Source organism: Panthera leo, chromosome E1 (genome assembly GCF_018350215.1).
Source record: "Panthera leo isolate Ple1 chromosome E1, P.leo_Ple1_pat1.1, whole genome shotgun sequence".
NCBI lineage: Eukaryota > Metazoa > Chordata > Mammalia > Carnivora > Felidae > Panthera > Panthera leo.
In genome coordinates, this window is record NC_056692.1 from 14,567,272 (window position 1) to 14,583,940 (window position 16,669).

General features: G+C 39.2%; 1 protein-coding gene and 1 non-coding gene across 12 annotated transcripts in view; one reads left to right on the top strand and one right to left on the bottom strand.

Annotated features, from left to right (window-relative positions):
* SMG6 (SMG6 nonsense mediated mRNA decay factor) overlaps positions 1-16,669 on the top strand; it is a 227,439-nt gene that overhangs the window by 115,412 nt on the left and 95,358 nt on the right. For 9 of the 11 annotated variants that reach the window (XM_042914577.1, XM_042914578.1, XM_042914580.1 and 6 more), the window contains one exon: positions 294-495. In XM_042914577.1, the coding sequence (XP_042770511.1) occupies positions 294-495 (202 nt within the window). Of the gene's footprint in view, positions 1-103; positions 163-293; positions 496-12,941; positions 14,141-16,669 lie in introns of those variants that run through there. The other 2 variants (XM_042914579.1, XM_042914584.1) reach the window with 2 other exon arrangements.
* On the bottom strand, positions 15,237-15,342 carry LOC122207411. The gene has a single exon (XR_006196833.1). It is a non-coding gene; the product is annotated as a U6 spliceosomal RNA (small nuclear RNA).

Consider the following 16,669-nt stretch of genomic DNA (forward strand, 5'->3'; position numbering starts at 1 on the left):
GGAAAGGTGACAGGACCTGCATTAGGCAACTGATTCTCTCAATTCTTTTTCCTCTCTGGTTAGGATTTAAAAACTCCCCCTAATCAATTTTAACTTTGCATAGATGGACACTTGCCCACCAGATTGCTGCCATGGATGCAATTTTGTGCCCTAGCTTTTTGGGTAAGATTTCCTGGCAGATGCCAGCCATAGACAGCATTTGCTACCAGTACCTCTGTTCTCAGCAGTGCTTAAAATACTTTAACTGGTCCCTCTTTAGAGCTGTTCTTCTTTTCTTACCTTATTTCTCACAGGGTTGCTATGGATGTGTGGTCGATGCTGGCTGATTTCTGTAACATATTGACTGCGGTGAATCAGTCTGAGGTGCCACTGTACAAGGACCCGGACGATGACCTCACCCTTCTTATCCTGGAAGAGGATCGGCTTCTCTCGGGCTTTGTCCCCTTGCTGGCTGCCCCTCAGGACCCCTGCTACGTGGAGAAAACCTCGGATAAGGTCAGCCCCAGGCCAAACATCCCTCCCCATTCACCCCTCCTCTTAATTCTCCAGACTTTTTTATTCTTGGGAAGTTTTCTGTGCAAACGGAACATGATTAAGTCATTGAGAAGGGTGTTAAGGGAAAATATCGACCTTTTAGCCGCTGACATCCAGCTCTGTGTCCTGAAAAAAAAAGCCCTCTCGACTTCCTTTGGTGTGTGTGTGTGCTCGCTGGCATGTTGTATATACGATCATTTCCTCACTTGTTTAAATAGTGCAGCTTGTGTTGGCAGTGCTCTCACTCGGCTCCAAATGGTTTGCATCATGCTTAAAGCACCCTCCTTCCTCCCCCCTCTCCTCCTTCCCCCCAGCCACAAAACTCTGCACTAGGAAAACAGCCAGGGCTTTTTCCCTTCTCTAAGGAGGAGAGTGATAAATAGGTGACTAGAGAGAAGCAGACACCATGTGTTAACTTACAAAAAAAGCTTTTAGGAATATGAAGCATTCACCGCTGCCTGGTTTCTATTTTTCTTCCTCTAAAGACTGTGTTTTAACCTGAACTTTTTTCTGGTCTGTTTATAGAAAACAAAGCTCGTTGCCTGTTGCCCTGGTGGGGACTGTGGAACTCTTAGTCTCTGCTTAACAGTTGGGTCTTTGGCCAGGTGTGGAGAGTAGGGCAGTCTGCTCTGCTTCGCATTCCCACGTAGCAGTTGCCAGGCTGGGGGAGTAGCACCCGCACACCCTGGGAGCAGAGTCTCCTGTGCTGAGCCGGGGAACCCTGTGTCTGACCTCGTCACATCCCCTGGGGGAGAGGCCCTTGGGGAAGAGTCCTCAAACGGCTTTTTAGGTGGAAGCCTTCTGACCTAGATGAAGTTTAGAGACATAGGTAAGCGTTTTCTCAGAAAATGTCAGACAGTAAAAACTAAATCCCAGCCATAAACTGCGAATATGAGAGATATTGTATTGAATATAAAATATTGCTATATTGAATATTTTAAATGTTTAAACATGTGCTTAGTAGAAAAGAGTATATGTTCATTGTAAACAAGTAAAAAAAAAAATAAAAAGGGAAAAAGGAAAATTTATCTGCAGTCCTTTTACCCAGTGCTAACATCACTGTTAATTTTTGCTAATCATTTTCATATTTAACTTCTAGTGTACACACATACACACACTTTTTTTGTACAAAGCTAGGGGTCATTATACATACTGTTTGTAATCTGATTTTTTCCCTTTTTTAAAAAATTTTTTCTAATGTTTATTTATTATTGAGAGAGAGGGAGACAGAGTGCGAGTGGGAGAGGGACAGTGAGAGGGGGAGACACAGAATCGGAAGCAGACTCCAGGCCCGGAGCTGTCAGCACAGAGCCCGATGCAGGGCTCGAAATCACAAGCTGGGAGATCATGACCTGAGCCGAAGTCACACGCTTAACCTACTGAGCCACCCAGGCACCCCTGTAATCTGGTTTTTTTCACTCAATATTTTTTAATGTATTCTTACATGGAATCATTTTTGATGATCACTTAGTATTCCTTTATATGCCAAGATTTCTTTAGCCAGTCTTTGCTTTATTGAACCAAGGGACTATTCTCAATTTCTGCCTTACTGCAAACAGTGACGTGGTTCCTTACAGCAGAATTGTTGCATAGATTGCCTTTGGTTGAATATATTGACTAATCAAAAACCCATACTTTGGGTGTGTTGGGTGACTGATAGGGATCTTGGGAATGTAGGAGCCTCTCTTTCTCAAGAAGAATACTCATTTTATGCTTTTCCAATGAAAAGTTGGAGTGAAATCCTGCTCTTCCAGTTTCAGAAGGGGGTGATGATGGGGAGTTGTAGTATGTGAGGCTGAGGACAGCTAACACAATGTTTACACTTTGTGGAAGATGATAAGTTAGAAGAGAAACTGGGTAAGCATGGCTTGGGCAGTGGGATCCTAGTATTATTGTTCTATGATCACAAGATGAGCTGGACTCTGGAGGGTACTTTTGGGAGTCAGCTGTTGGGTTAGCTGTTTTTGGTGCAGATCAAGGAAGGAGTCCTAACCAGCTGCAGCCGTACTGACCCTTATCTTCTCATCAACTCTCCCAGTGGTAATGTCAGTATATGATACAGGATATGATACATTGCAACATATGATAAGTATATGATCTGGCCAGAGAAGACTACAGAACTAGCAGTCCATGCTCTCAGCCTATAGTGGTGATTTACAGGCTACCCCAGGGCAGTTGCAGCTCATGGCAGCTCGAGACTAAGATAGTCTCCACCCCAAGGACTGTGAAATAGGTATGTCGGACATAACATCTCTAAATCCATACTCTCCCCTAAATCTGGTCTTTCTTTATTCTTCTCATCTTGGTAAATGGCAGCTTTGACTTTTGGGTAGCTTGTGTCAAAATTCTTGGGGTTATTCTTGACTCCTTTTTCTCACACCTCCATACCTAGTTCATCAGCAGTTCATGTCTTCTTTACCTTCAAAATAAATGCAGATACAACTCTTTCTTACCACCACACTCTAGGTTAACTCGTTACAATGCCTTCTGACTAATTTCTCGAGTTCCTCCTTCCTCCTGCTCCCCAGTCTGTTTTCAGCACCACAATTGGAATGATCTTTTTAAAACATCAGTAAGATCATGTCACTTCTTTGTTTAAAACCTTCTGATGGCTGCTGCTCTCACTGAGAGTAAAAGCCAAAGCTTTAACAACATCCTGCAACGCTCTGAATGATCTGAGACCAACTCCATCCCCCTTAACTCTGACTGCAGCTCCTACTGCTCTCCTCCTACCTGATACACTCTAGTCACATTGGTATCCTTGCTGTTCCTCACACAAGCCAAGCACTCATGTCTAAGGGTCTTTGCGCTTGCTTTCCTCTTAACGTGTAGCACTGTGTCTGCAGAGAGCTGTGTGGCTGTAAGGGTGACACTCCCTTCTAAATGTCACCTTGTTAGAGGGTCTTCCCTAGCTACTTTGTGTAAGATGTTCCCTTCCTTTGTTTACTTTTCACTCCGCCTTATTCTCCATTGCAGGGAAAAATAACAACTCTTGGATATCTAGCATGTATTGGTCCCAGGAGTAGGTACTTGTATATAGTATTTCATGAAGTTCTCACAATAAGCCTGCCAAGTAGGTATTACCCCCTTTGATTTTTTTAAAAGAGTGACTGAGGCTCAAGAGAAGATTGAAAACTGATGATAAACTCATACGAGGCATCTCCATGGCTGACCTAGAATATTAGTATATGGATGTGTCATCAGAGAGAATCTGTAGGAACTTTGACCATTTAGAAACCCTAAAAGATAGAGATTTTCTCCAGCTTCTAGTGGTCAATACTAAGAAACATAAAACATCTCAAGGACTTGTCAGTAGCAGCAACATGTGCAGTTTCATTGCTGGTCCAGATTGGTCACGTGTCCGGCCCCTCCTTGATGCCCATTCACCAGATACTTACTGAACATGTCTGTATTATACTGTCTTGCACACACAACAAGAAAGATCCAGACTTGTAAGGCAAACATCCTAGTTTGGGAGGCAGTTTGTGGCGTGTACGAAGACGTGAGAAGCAACATAAGTTAATTTGAACCTTGTAATTAAGGAGGAACTCTTGAAATTTTGTTGAGCTGGTAGCATTCCAGTGAAGGCAGTGCTTCAGGAGCGCTGACTTAGCATTAACATATTATATTTCCTAAGCATGTTGTATGGAACTCTAGTTTTATAGGTTCTTAGTTGTTATGTAAAAGAAAAAGAGTTTCATAATCATTTAAGTTATGGTAAAGCAATGTTAGAATCCAATACTGCAAGACTTATTGAAGCTTTTACTATAGTGTACACTGTGAGAATAGCCTTCACAGTCTTTCCCAAACTTTCTTCACCCTTAATCTTTTTTGATTTATTGAATATCTTGCAGGATATATTCAGTATTCAGCCATTAAAAAAAAAAAAAAAGGTAAAAAACCTGGGTGTGGGATGAGCAAGAGGTTAGAAGACAGTTGCTATTGGGATTATCCAGAAGTAAAATAAAGAGTACAGATGAGGGGCGCCTGGGTGGCTCAGTCGGTTGAGCGTCCGACTTCAGCTCAGGTCATGATCTCACGGTCTGCGAGTTTGAGCCCCGCGTCGGGCTCTGTGCTGACAGCTCAGAGCCTGGAGCCCGTTTCAGATTCTGTGTCTCCCTCTCTCTCTGCCCCTCCCCTGTTCATGATCTGTCTCTCTCTGTCTCAAAAATAAATAAACATTAAAAAAAAAATTAAAAAAAAAAAAGAAAAGAGTACAGATGAGGGTAAAAGCAGTAGAGTAGAGCTGGTTACATTTTGAGAGAAACATCATAGATGTTGAAACCAACTAGAGCCAACCGGGGCAAAGAAAGTGATCTTAGATCACTTGTGTGGCTGCTAGGTGCCTAAATTCAGAAGGTTAAGTAATTTATTTACCCAAGGTCGTGGAGCTAGTAAAGTAGTGGAAGATTAGAGCCCTTCCTTTTCTGTTGGACTTTAAAACTTCATGTTCTGGGGTGCCTGGCTGGTTTAGTCGGTGGAGTATGCAACTCTTGATCTCAGGGTCGTGGGTTCGAATCCCATGCTGGGCATAGTGTTTACTTAAGAAAAATAAATTTAAAGAGGTGCCTGGGTAGCTCAGTAAGTTAAGCATCCAACTCTTGATCTCTGCTCAGGTCATGATCTCATGGTTCGTGAGTTTGGGCTCTGCACTGACAGTGTCTTCTGACTGACACTGACCGCCCTCCCTCTCAAAATAAGTAAATAAACTTAAAAAAAAAAAAAGGAATTAAAACAAATTAAAAAAAAAAAACCCTCATGTTCTAATGAACGGTTTGATGTCTAGGATTTGCTTCAAAATAATTTGTGGATAGGGGCACCTGGGTGGCTCAGTTAAGTGTCCGACTCTTGATTTAGGCTCAGGTCATTATCCTAGGGTCGTGGGACCGAGCCTTATGTCAGGCTCCTTGCTGATCGAAGAGCCTGCTTAAGATTTTCTGTCTCTCTGTCTCTCTCTCTGCCCCTCTCCCCTGCTCGTGTTCTCTCTCTGTCTCAAATAAAATAAAATAAAATAAAATAAAATAAAATAAAATAAAATAAAATAAAATAAGATAAGATAAATAAAATAAAATAAAATAAAAAGATAACATTTGTGGATAGAAGTATAAATGAAAAAAAAGAGGCCAAATACTGATTATTAAATCTGAGTAATGGATTCATTGAATTCATTATAGTATTCTACTTTTGTATATGTGTGAAATTTTCTATAGTAAGTTGTGGTTAAAGGAGTAATAAATAGTCATCCTGAAAGGAAGCAAAACAAAATTCTGTGTCCTTTCTGCTGCATTATAGTGCCTAAATGATTGGAAAAGTAACTGAACTATAGTATTTATGAAGTTAAGCTCTTGTAGGCACTAACCATTTTCCAGGCACTGTGCTGAGCTCTTTACTTGCATTTTCTCATTGAAACCCCAATAACCCTATATGCAGATTGGGGAAATGATGAAAAGGAAAGATGTTGAGTTCATGTTATGGCTTAGTGTAAAAAAAAGCTTAATTATCATCTTCAAAATACATGTGTGTGACTGTATAGCTCTAGGTAATACTAACCAAGGATCTGTTTAGCAACAGGTCCTCTCTTTCCTTAGACTCTAAAGAACTTTCCTAAAGCTCTAATTAGTTAATGGTACCAAGCATTTATGTCATAAATAGATGTAAGCAGTGCTTATTCTGGCATCCCCAGGTAGATTAAGCTTTGTGATCTTCTTTGTCTTCCTCCCCATGTTGTCTGACCAAGAACTAAGTGAAGAACTTTTCAACAGGCTACCGCTGGAGCCACTCTGGCTTGACTGGGGAATGAATTATTGTAAGTCACATTATAAAGTCAGTGTTTCAAGTCTCACGTCACATCCCATTCATCCTTCCAGGCATCTTTACTTTCTTTCTGGATGTAGGATCCTAGGAAACTTCATCATTCATAAAATAGGTTGTTGAGATTAAAGATGGGGCTTAAATTGTCCAGCTTTTGGAACTGCTGGCTTTTGTCTCCTTGTTTATTTGTTCAATGACATTTTTGGAGTGATGTTTATTGTATACATAATTACCCCAGAATGTTTTAAATGGAAAATATAGAAAAGCACAAGAGCGTAAAAATCACCTGCAAACTACCACCTAAAATTAAATAGTGTTAATAGTTTAGTTTATATCCTTCCAATCTTTTTCCCCCTTGTGCTTATATATCTGTACTTACTCTTTTCTTTTCATAAATTTGGGACTGTACGGTATATGCTTTGTTCTTTTTTAATGTTTTTTATATACTCTGTGTGTGTGTCTGTGTGTGTGTGTGTGTGTACATGTATACCCACGTACATGCACACACATCTACATAGTTTTTGGGGAAATATTGCCTTTGTTGCTTGGTTGTCTGGAAAATATTTATTTTCAAGGCTACCAGTCACTAATTTATTGAAAAGCATACTTGATCTTCTATTTTCAAAGTATCAACATGAGGAATTTTTGAAAAGCCAAAACTATTGACCTAAACTTAAGACGTAGAAATTAGGACTGCTTACCAATATGTATTTTCTTTTTCACGCAATTGTATTTTATTTCTAAATTTACAATAATTATTGAGAATTAATTTTATATTAAGTGTTTTCAGTGCTCACCATCAGTCCTTTTACTCTATGGACTTTCCATTCTTACTATGTTCTTTGATTCATCTGTTATTATTTTTTTTAATGTTTATTTATTTTTGAGAGAGAGACAGCGTGCGAGCAGGTGAGGGGCAGAGAGAGAGGGAAACACAGATTCGGAAGCAGGCTCCAGGCTCTGAGCTGTCAGCACAGAGCCCGACGTGGGGGTCGAACTCACAAACTGTGAGATCATGACCTAAGCCAAAAATCAGATGCCTAACCGACTGAGCCACCCAGGTGTCCTGATTCACCTGTTATTCAAATGTTTCAATTGAGGAATGTTTTCATCAAAGATGACATGGATGCTTTTTAAACATTAAGGTGACTTTTATGAAATGTAGTAGTAATACACATACTTATGCAAAGGAATCAGATGATTCACAAAAATATTTAAAGTCAAAGACTACACTCCAGGGATAACTGCTGTTAACAATTTGGTATTTACCTTTTTATTTATTTTTTTAAGTTAATTGTTTTATTTTGAGGGGGAGAGAGAGAGCATGTGCAAGCAGGGGAGGGACAGAGAGAGAGGGAGAGGGAGAATCCCAAGCAGGCTTCATGCTCAGCCTGGGAGCCTGAGGTGGGGTTCGATCTTACAACCATGAGATCATGACCTGAGCTGATATCAAGAGTCGGACATTTAACCAACCTAGCCACCCAGACACCCCCAAAACAAGCTTTTTTTTTTTTTTTTTTTTTAATGTTTTAATGTTTATTTTTGAGAGAGAGAGAAAGCGAAAGCATGAGCAGGGGAGGGATGGCAGAGAGAAAGGGAGACACCGAATCTGAAGCAGGCTCCAGGGTCTGAGCTGTCAGCACAGAGCCCCACGTGGGGCTCGAACTCACGAACCATGAGATCGTGACCTGAGCCGAAGTCAGAAGCTTAACTGACTGAGCCACCCAGGTGCCCCAAAACGAGCTTTTTAATAAGCAGATACAGTTCTGTCTTTGGACTAGAAAAGTTTTCATTTCTTGTGTCCTTATTTGCTAATATTATGTTTATTATTTTCTTCATTGTCTTCTACATCTCTTTTTCTGTCATCATTTTAATCTCATTTTGCTTTGCTGCTGCATCCCCAAAGAGCTTCTCAAGTTTATCCTTTCTGTAATTGATTCGGATTTTTATAATGCTGATTCTACTTTTCACTGCTTCTAATTTGGTTTTTAAGACTGCTATTGCATTATATGTTCTTTTACATTATTTCCCCGTCTTATCCTATAACCTTTATATTTTTGCCTGCCTTTTCTCCAGGTCCCTTTAATCTGCCTTTGTTTGTCATTTTTCTTTTATCATACTTCACAATGTCTATGATTTTAAACATCAGATATAAGAATATCTTTTTCTTCATTTTACATTTCCTCCCACAAACTGTGGTACATTCCTGTCATAGACCCCAACTTGGATTTCTGCAGTCTGATTCTGGCCATTTATATTTTTTTGAACAAAGAAAGGTTTCTTCAGATCTCATATTTGCTCCAAAATAGGTTATGTTGATTCTTATGTGATTCCTTCTTTGTCTACAAATACTCTTTAGAATCTCCTTCTCAAGTCTACAACTGGTTGATAGAAGTTCGTATTACCAAGTCACCACCCTGAAGAGAGTGGGGAGGAAGTCAGGTGGTATGCAATCTTAACAAATGAATTTATTTTCTACATTTTCTATTCTGTATATAGTGGAGCTACTATACCAGAGCTGTTTCCTGGGTCTGATTTCTGTTTCACATAAATGATATGGCAGTTTCTGACCTCCTCCTTGGAGCTGTAGCCTACCATGTCAGGAAGAAATTCTACTCTCTCGTCACTTCCCGTTTAGTATGGTAGTTTCCCTTGAGCCTGTCTGAACTGCTGATTGTGAGTGGTCCTGATTTATAGTGGTGAAAAAGCTGCCAAGTGGCATTCTGCCTCTGCCCCCATGTCCTCACACTTTGTGGTAGACAGAATAATGGCCCCTTAAAGATGGTCCACATCTTAATTCCTGAAACCTGCTCAGTGTTACCTTACAAGGCAAAAATGCCTTTGCAGGTGTGATTAAGGGTCTTGAGGTGGGAAGATGGTGCTAGGTTTCCGAGGTTGATTAGTGTAATCATAAGGGTCCTTGTAAGGAGGCAGGGGTGTCAAGAGTCAGAAAAAGGAGATGTGATGATGGAACTAGTGGTCTAGAGAGAGGGATTTGGAGACAGTATACTGCTGGCCTTGAACATGGGGGAAGGGACCGTGAGCCAAGGAATGCAGGTGGCCTCTAGATGCTGGAAAAGGCAGGGAAGCATATTCTCCTGCAGAGCCTCCAGAAAGAGCACTGTCAACACGTCGACTGACAAAACTGACAACACCCTGTGAACACCTCGATGTTAGGATCTCTGACCTTTAGAACTGTAAGGTAATACATTGTATTGCAGCAATAGGAAACTAACATACCCTTCCATACTGGAGAATTTTGCCAGTCTCTTCATTGTTTACTTCTCCCGCTACTTTCTTTTTCTTTTTGAACTTTTTAAATTATGAAATATACATGTGGAAATACATTAAGCAAAAAGAATCCGAAGTAAGGAACCATATAACCACCAAGCCGGTCTAGAAATAGAACAACACAAGGGTAGTAATTATCAGTTACATTCAGTTTATGTTGGAGGTCCTAGCCAGTACAGGAAGGCAGGAAAAGGAAAGTATTAAAAAGGTGATTGGAAAGGGAAAAAAAAGTTGTCTTTATTTGCAAATAATGTGATGAATACTTAGAAAATCTGAAAGAAAATAAGGATAAATTAATAGAATTAAGTGAATTTAGCAAAGTTGATTGATCATAAAGTCAGTATACAAATCAAATTGTAGATATCAATTCCATATCTACATACTGACATCAAATGAATTTTTTTTTAAGTTGATTTCTTAAAAAATAGAAAATAAAAGTGGATTTGTTAGGAATGCAGGCTGTCAATTGGCTCTTAATGACCTGCTTCCGATTGTCTTCTATCCATCTGGCAGTAATTCTTTATGATTTATGGGAGATGGATGGCATTTTCTCATTTAAGAGCTATTGACTGTCTGCCATGCATCAGGCACCATTCTGGATACCACAACCAACCATAGCAGCAAACACAGTAGACAAAGGAGGGATCACAAGGCATATGGAGGAGCTATTCTGTGTATTCAGTTTGGGCACTTCAGTTGAGATATTGGAAGTAGAATTATTTAACTCTGAGGTCTATAGTTTTTAAGTGTTTTGTTTTTTTTTTTTACAAAAATAACCTCTCTTTGTATTATAAAATAGGTATTCATCTTAGAAATACTAGAAAAATCAAGATTATCAATAAGGGAAAGAAAAGACTCTGTGATCCTTCTGGTTGGATAGATGGACAGACACCATATGTGAACTCTTTTTGCTTTTTAGCAGAAATAGGATCAAACCATATATATACTGTTTTGTAATCCACTTTGTTCACTTAGCAATAAATATGTTCTGCATATGTTTCCATGTTCACCTATAACATGAATTTTAATGGCTGTGTTATATTAACTGGCGTGGACATACCATAATATTTGCTGAGTCCTCAACCATTAGACATTTTGGGAAGTTACTGACTTTTCAGTTTTATAAATGATGCCTTCTCAGGCAGAAGTCTTTATATACACCTTTTGTTCATTTTTGAAGTACAATTACTAGGTCAAGGAGGGTATGCAGATTTTTAAGACTTTTGGTAGATAATGCTACATTGCCCTCCAAAAAAAGGTTGTATGCCATGTAAACTGCAGAATATAAGAGTATTTATTTTCTAGCTTCCTCATCAAGGTTGAATGGTTTAATTTTTCCCGACTTTGCCAGAGATGGGCAAAAAACGATATTTCATTGTTTTGATTTTCCTTCTTTGATTACCAATAGGGTTGGTTCTAAAAGTATTATGCTTACTGGTTATATGATTGGTATTATATTTCTTATAAACTGCCCTATGTTCTTTGCCCATTTTACTATTAGAATATTCACCCATTTTTTCTTTTTTCTTTTTTTTTTAATGTTTATTTATTAGAGAGAGAGAGAGAGAGAGCGAGCATGAGCATGGGAGGGGCAGAGAAAGGAGAAGACACAGAATCTGAATCAGGCTCCAGGCTCTAGGCTCTGAGCTGTCAGCACAGTGGGGCTCAAACCCACAAACCACGAGATCATGACCTGAGCCGAAGTCAGACGCTCAACCGACTGAGCCACCCAGGCACCCCATCACCCATTTTTTTTCTTAATGTTTTGCAGTAGCTGTGTATGAATAACTTTTGAACTTTTCTTTGGTTACCCTTGTACAGGAGGTGTTTTCTCTGTACATTGAATGAGATGAGAACTTTTGGATACTTGGAGAGGCACAGCATTCTATTTTTTAGGTAATAAGAACATGGATGTCCCTTTGTCACACCATGCTAGATTAGATCTTTTGTTTGTTTTCACCCTTTGAGTCAGTTTCTCCTCATACTTCCCTATCAGTCCATAGACATCTAAAGAAAAATCATGTCCAGCCAGATATTTAGAATAAACTGTGAACTGTATCTACTTCCTTTTCTGTTTTGCCTATTTAATTGAAGGAGCCCTTGAGATGGGTATAAACTAGGTAAAATTGTATGGTGTTTTGAGAAGTCCTCTGGTTTCTATCTAGCAAATGTTGTAAAACTTTTTCCCCTTCTCACTGTAAGTGCAGTAAATACCTCGATGGCTTGCTTTATTTGATGATTCATTCCACCAGTGGCCCCTTGGCACTAACCATTTGTATCGTGTATATCTCTGCCTACCTCATTTTTGCCCTCCCTCACCTTTTTTGTGCTCTCTGTCACCTCTTTACTAATTGCTTTTAAATTTATAGAAGTACTGATTACTACTTCCATTTACTCCAGTACTTTCAGATTTATTAGTTACTCCCTAATTTACAAATTACAAATCTCATTCCCCAAACAGGCTCTGTTGAACTCGGCTACCTTACGTTCATGCTGTGGATAGGTCATGAGTAGGTGTTCTTTTCTGTAATTCTTAAACTTTAGCATTCATCACAATCACCTGAAGGGCTTGTTAAAATGCGCAGTTGCTGGACCCAATCCCCAGTGTTTTTTTGATTGTTTGAGAGGAAAAAAGGTGGAAAAATTGCATTTCTAACAAGTTCCCAGGTGATGCCGATGGTTTGGGTTCCACACTTTGAGAACCACTGGTTTTTAGGAACTTGGTAGCTTCCAAGGTTGTAGTTATCAGGCAAAGATTTGGGCCCAGGTAAAAATAATAAAGATTTCTGTTATAAATAGTCTTCCTCGGGGCACCTGGGTGGCTCAGTCGGTTGAGCGTCTGGCTTCGTTCAGGTCATGATCTCACAGTTGGTGGGTTCGAGCCCCGCGTCGGGCTCTGTGCTGACAGCTCAGAGCCTGGAGCCTGTTTCAGATTCTGTGTCTCCCACTCTCTCTGCCCCTCCCCTGTTCACGCTCTGTCTCTGTCTCAAGAATAAATAAACATTAAAAAAAATTAAAAAAAAAATAGTCTTCCTCATTCTATCTTTAACTTTGGAATGTAGGGCATATTACCTGAAAGTGCATATACTTTGCCTCCATGTTGCCAGACAGCTTTCTGAACTCTTCAGAAAGAAGTTATATTCAGAATGCTATAAATATGTTTTTCCTGAGTATATATGAAGAGTCACATGTCTGGATTTCTTTTCCCAAGAGGACCCTGAGGGAACCATCTGACTTTTAAGGAGTGTCTCTCATGTGCTAGATACTGTTTTAATGCTTTACATTATCTCATTTAAATGTCACAGAAGCCCCATGGGAATTTGAACTTTATGAAAGAACTTGCCCGGGATGACACAGGTAAGAATGAAGGAATCAAATCCAAGCAAGTCGCACGCACTCTTAATTGAATAAAAATGCAGTAATACAGTGGTTGAACAAACAATTGTTAGTACCTTCAGTTCTCTTCATAACTTTGACAGTTCTTTTATTTTCACTTGGAGCTTGACTCCTCACCAGGAGCTTGGGAATTTTTGACCTGGTTTAGGGATATTACCTGATCTCCCATAATAGTTCTTGAAAATGAACAAAGAAGGAAAAGTTCACATGAGGAGAATGGATGTTCAGAATGAATTTACCTACTTCTTTCTCTCTGTGTTGGATGTTCTTCAAATCTTGGAATGCCCTGGAGTCCAAAAGTACCTGAGTGTCTAGAATATGAGTCTTTGGAGAGAGAACTTGATTTATTTTTGGCAAACCCTTGAGTGTTCTCTAAGAGGGACTGAATATATGCAAAGGGTGATCTCCATCATTTTGGAAGGGTGTCCGAGGACAAAAAAAAATCTAAGAGTAGTGATAGTGCAACTTGTAAGGACCAAAAAATTGGGACAACGTCCTGGGCTACAAACTTTGCCGCCAGGATTGTTTGTAGATGAACAGGGATTCATGGATTTGGCTGATGCATAAAAACCTGAAGGTCAGCAATGGAAGTTTGCCTACCTATCTATATGCATACATATAAACCATCTTTGGCTCAAGACTTAATGAATATGGACCATAATAAAAAATAAATTTGAAACAGGTAAGAAGAAAAAGTATGATACCTAGAGAGAGGACTTTGGTATTGACATAAACTTCTGCCTCTATACTTCCTGCCCCACCCTTTATTTTCTTTAATGTACTTCTCATATATGTAAAAGAATATTGTTTTTACTTCATAATTTTAGATATCTGAAAAAAGTAATCTTTATTGGTAATACTTTTACTTTTATTAGTCAACTTGTTTATGTATAATTTACATACAATAAAATCATACATTCGAATGTATTGATAGTATATATATCCCTGTGTAATGACCACCGCAGTCAAAATACAGAATGTCTCCATCCCCCAAAATGTTCCTAAGTGCCCCTTTACAGTTAATCTCCTCAGTCCAATTCCCCATCCTAGGCAACCACTGATCTAATTCTTATTAAAGATTAGTTTTGCCTATTTTAGAATTTCGTATAAGTGGAATCATAAAGTATATGCTTTTATGTCTTTGTTCTTTCACTCAGCATATCTATGAGATTCATCCATGTTGTGTTCTTGTAGCAATTCATTCCCTTTATTGAGGAGTAGTATTCCATTATATGGATATATCACATTCTGTTTATTCATTCACTTTGGGCTCAGACACATTTGGGTTTTTATTTTTTGGCTGTTATGAATAAAGATGCTGTGAACAAATGTACAAGTCTTTTTGTGGACATAATGTTTTCATTTCTCTGGGGGCAAATAGCTAGAAGTAGAATTGCTCAGTCAAATGATTAAGTATATTGTAAACTTCAAGGAAACTACCAAACTGTTTTCCAAAGTGATTGTACCACGTTATACTCTCACTAGCCATGCCTGAGAATTCCAGTTGTTTCAGATCCTCGCCAACATTTGGTATTTCTGGTCTTTAGAGTTTTAGCCATTCTAGTAAAGTGTGACAGGGTCTTATGGTAGTTTTGTTGGCATTTGTGTAATTAATGATGAGCATCTTTTCATGTGGTTTGTTAGTACTTCATCCTCATTTGAGAAATGGCCAAATCTATAGCCCATTTTTAAAATTTGGGATATTGATGTTTTCTTAGAGAGTGGTAAAAGTTCCTTGTGTATTCTGTGCACAAGTCCTTGTCAGATAGGTGTCCTGTGAATATTTTTTTCCACTGTGTATGGCTAGCTTTTTTTTTTTTAAGACAGAATCTTGGAAAGCAAATGTTTTTAATTTTGATAAAATTCAGTTTTTTAAGATTTTCCTTTAAGGATTATCACCTTTTCTGTTTTTTGTTTTAATTTTAATGTTTATTTATTTTTGAAAGAGAGAAGGCGAGAGAGACAGTGCACGAGCGGGGGGAAGGGCAGAGAGAGAGGGAGACACAGAATCTGAAGCAGGCTTCAGGCTCTGCTTTATCAGAGAGCCTCTGAAGGCACCTGGTTTCTGTTGAATATTTTTTAAAAGGCAGTAAAATGGCAACTGTAAGGTTGCATCATGGGTAGCAATAAGGCAGGGGGTGCAGGGGAGATTCATGGAGATGTTTGGGGAGGAGACACATGGGGAGAAGTGGGTATGGAAATATAAAAATATGGAACGCTTCACGAATTGTGTGTAATCCTTGCGCAGGGGCCATGCCGATCTTCTCTGTTTCGTTCCAGTATTAGTACATGTGCTGTGGAAACAAGCACAGTATTGTACCTTTTTCTACTTCACACCTACACACCTGTTCTTCTTGTTTCCTGCTTTGCACTTTACAAATGTAACAATCTTGGGGCGCCTGGGTGGCTCAGTTGGTTGAGCGTCTGACTTCAGCCCAGGTCACGATCTCACAGTTCGTGCGTTCGCACCCTGCATTGGGCTCTGTGCTTACAGCTCAGAACCTGGAGCCTGCTTTGGATTCTGTGTCTCCTTCTCTCTCTGTCCCTCCCCTGCTTGTGCACTCTCTCTCTCTCTAAAATAAATAAACATTAAAAAATTAAAAAACAAAAACAAATGTAGCAATCTTTAAACAGTATAATTCCATTTACCCATTCCCTCTTGGTTAGTGTGATTGTCTTCTGTTTGACTTTTCATGTGGTATGAATCCTACCATACCCTATTATTATTTTTACTTAAATAGTTTTCTTTTAAGTAAATTACAAACAAAAAGAAAATACAGACTTTTCTATTTATCTACTTATTTACTGGTGCTCTTCATTCTTTTCAGTAGATCCAAGTTTCCAGCTGATAATTATTTCTCTTGAGCCTAATAGGACACAAGCAGGTGGCTGGTGACAAATTCCTGTAGCTTTTGTTTAGCTAAAAATGCCTCTCTCTCTCTCTCTCTCTCTCTCTCTCTTTTATCTTTGGTTCTGAAGGATTTTTTAAAAAACTGGATATAGAATTCTGGATTGAAGTTTTTTTCTTTCAGCATCTTTGAAATGTGGTTCTCTTATTACCTGGCACCCACTGTTTTCTCGTGAGAAATCAGCATTCATATGCCTCTTTGTATAATGTATCTTGTGGGGGGAGGCTGCTTTGAATATTTTCTTTTTATCTTTGGTTTTCAGAAGTTTGGTTGAGATGTGCACAGGTGTAGTTCTTTTTACATGAATCCTGCTTAATGTTCAGTGACCTTTTTGGATCTGTAAGTTGGTGTTTTTCATCAAATTCAGGGTATCTTCCAGTCATTATTCTTTTTTCTGCCCTACTTACCCTGTCTTCTCTTTCTGGAATTCCTATTATGTATATGTTAGAAATTTTTAGATAGTCGCACACATTTGTGAGGCTCTATTTATCTTTTTTTTAATTTCAAAAAATGTTTATTTTTGAGAGAGAGAGCGCGCTAGTGGGAGAGGGCAGAGAGAGAGGGAGACAGAATCCAAAGTGGGCTCCAGGCTCTGAGCTGTCAGCACAGAGACCAACGCGGGACTCGAACCCATGGACCACGAGATCATGACCTGAGCTGACGTTGGACACTTAACCGACTGAGCCACCCAGGGGCCCCTTAAATTTTTAATGTTTATTTTTGAGAGA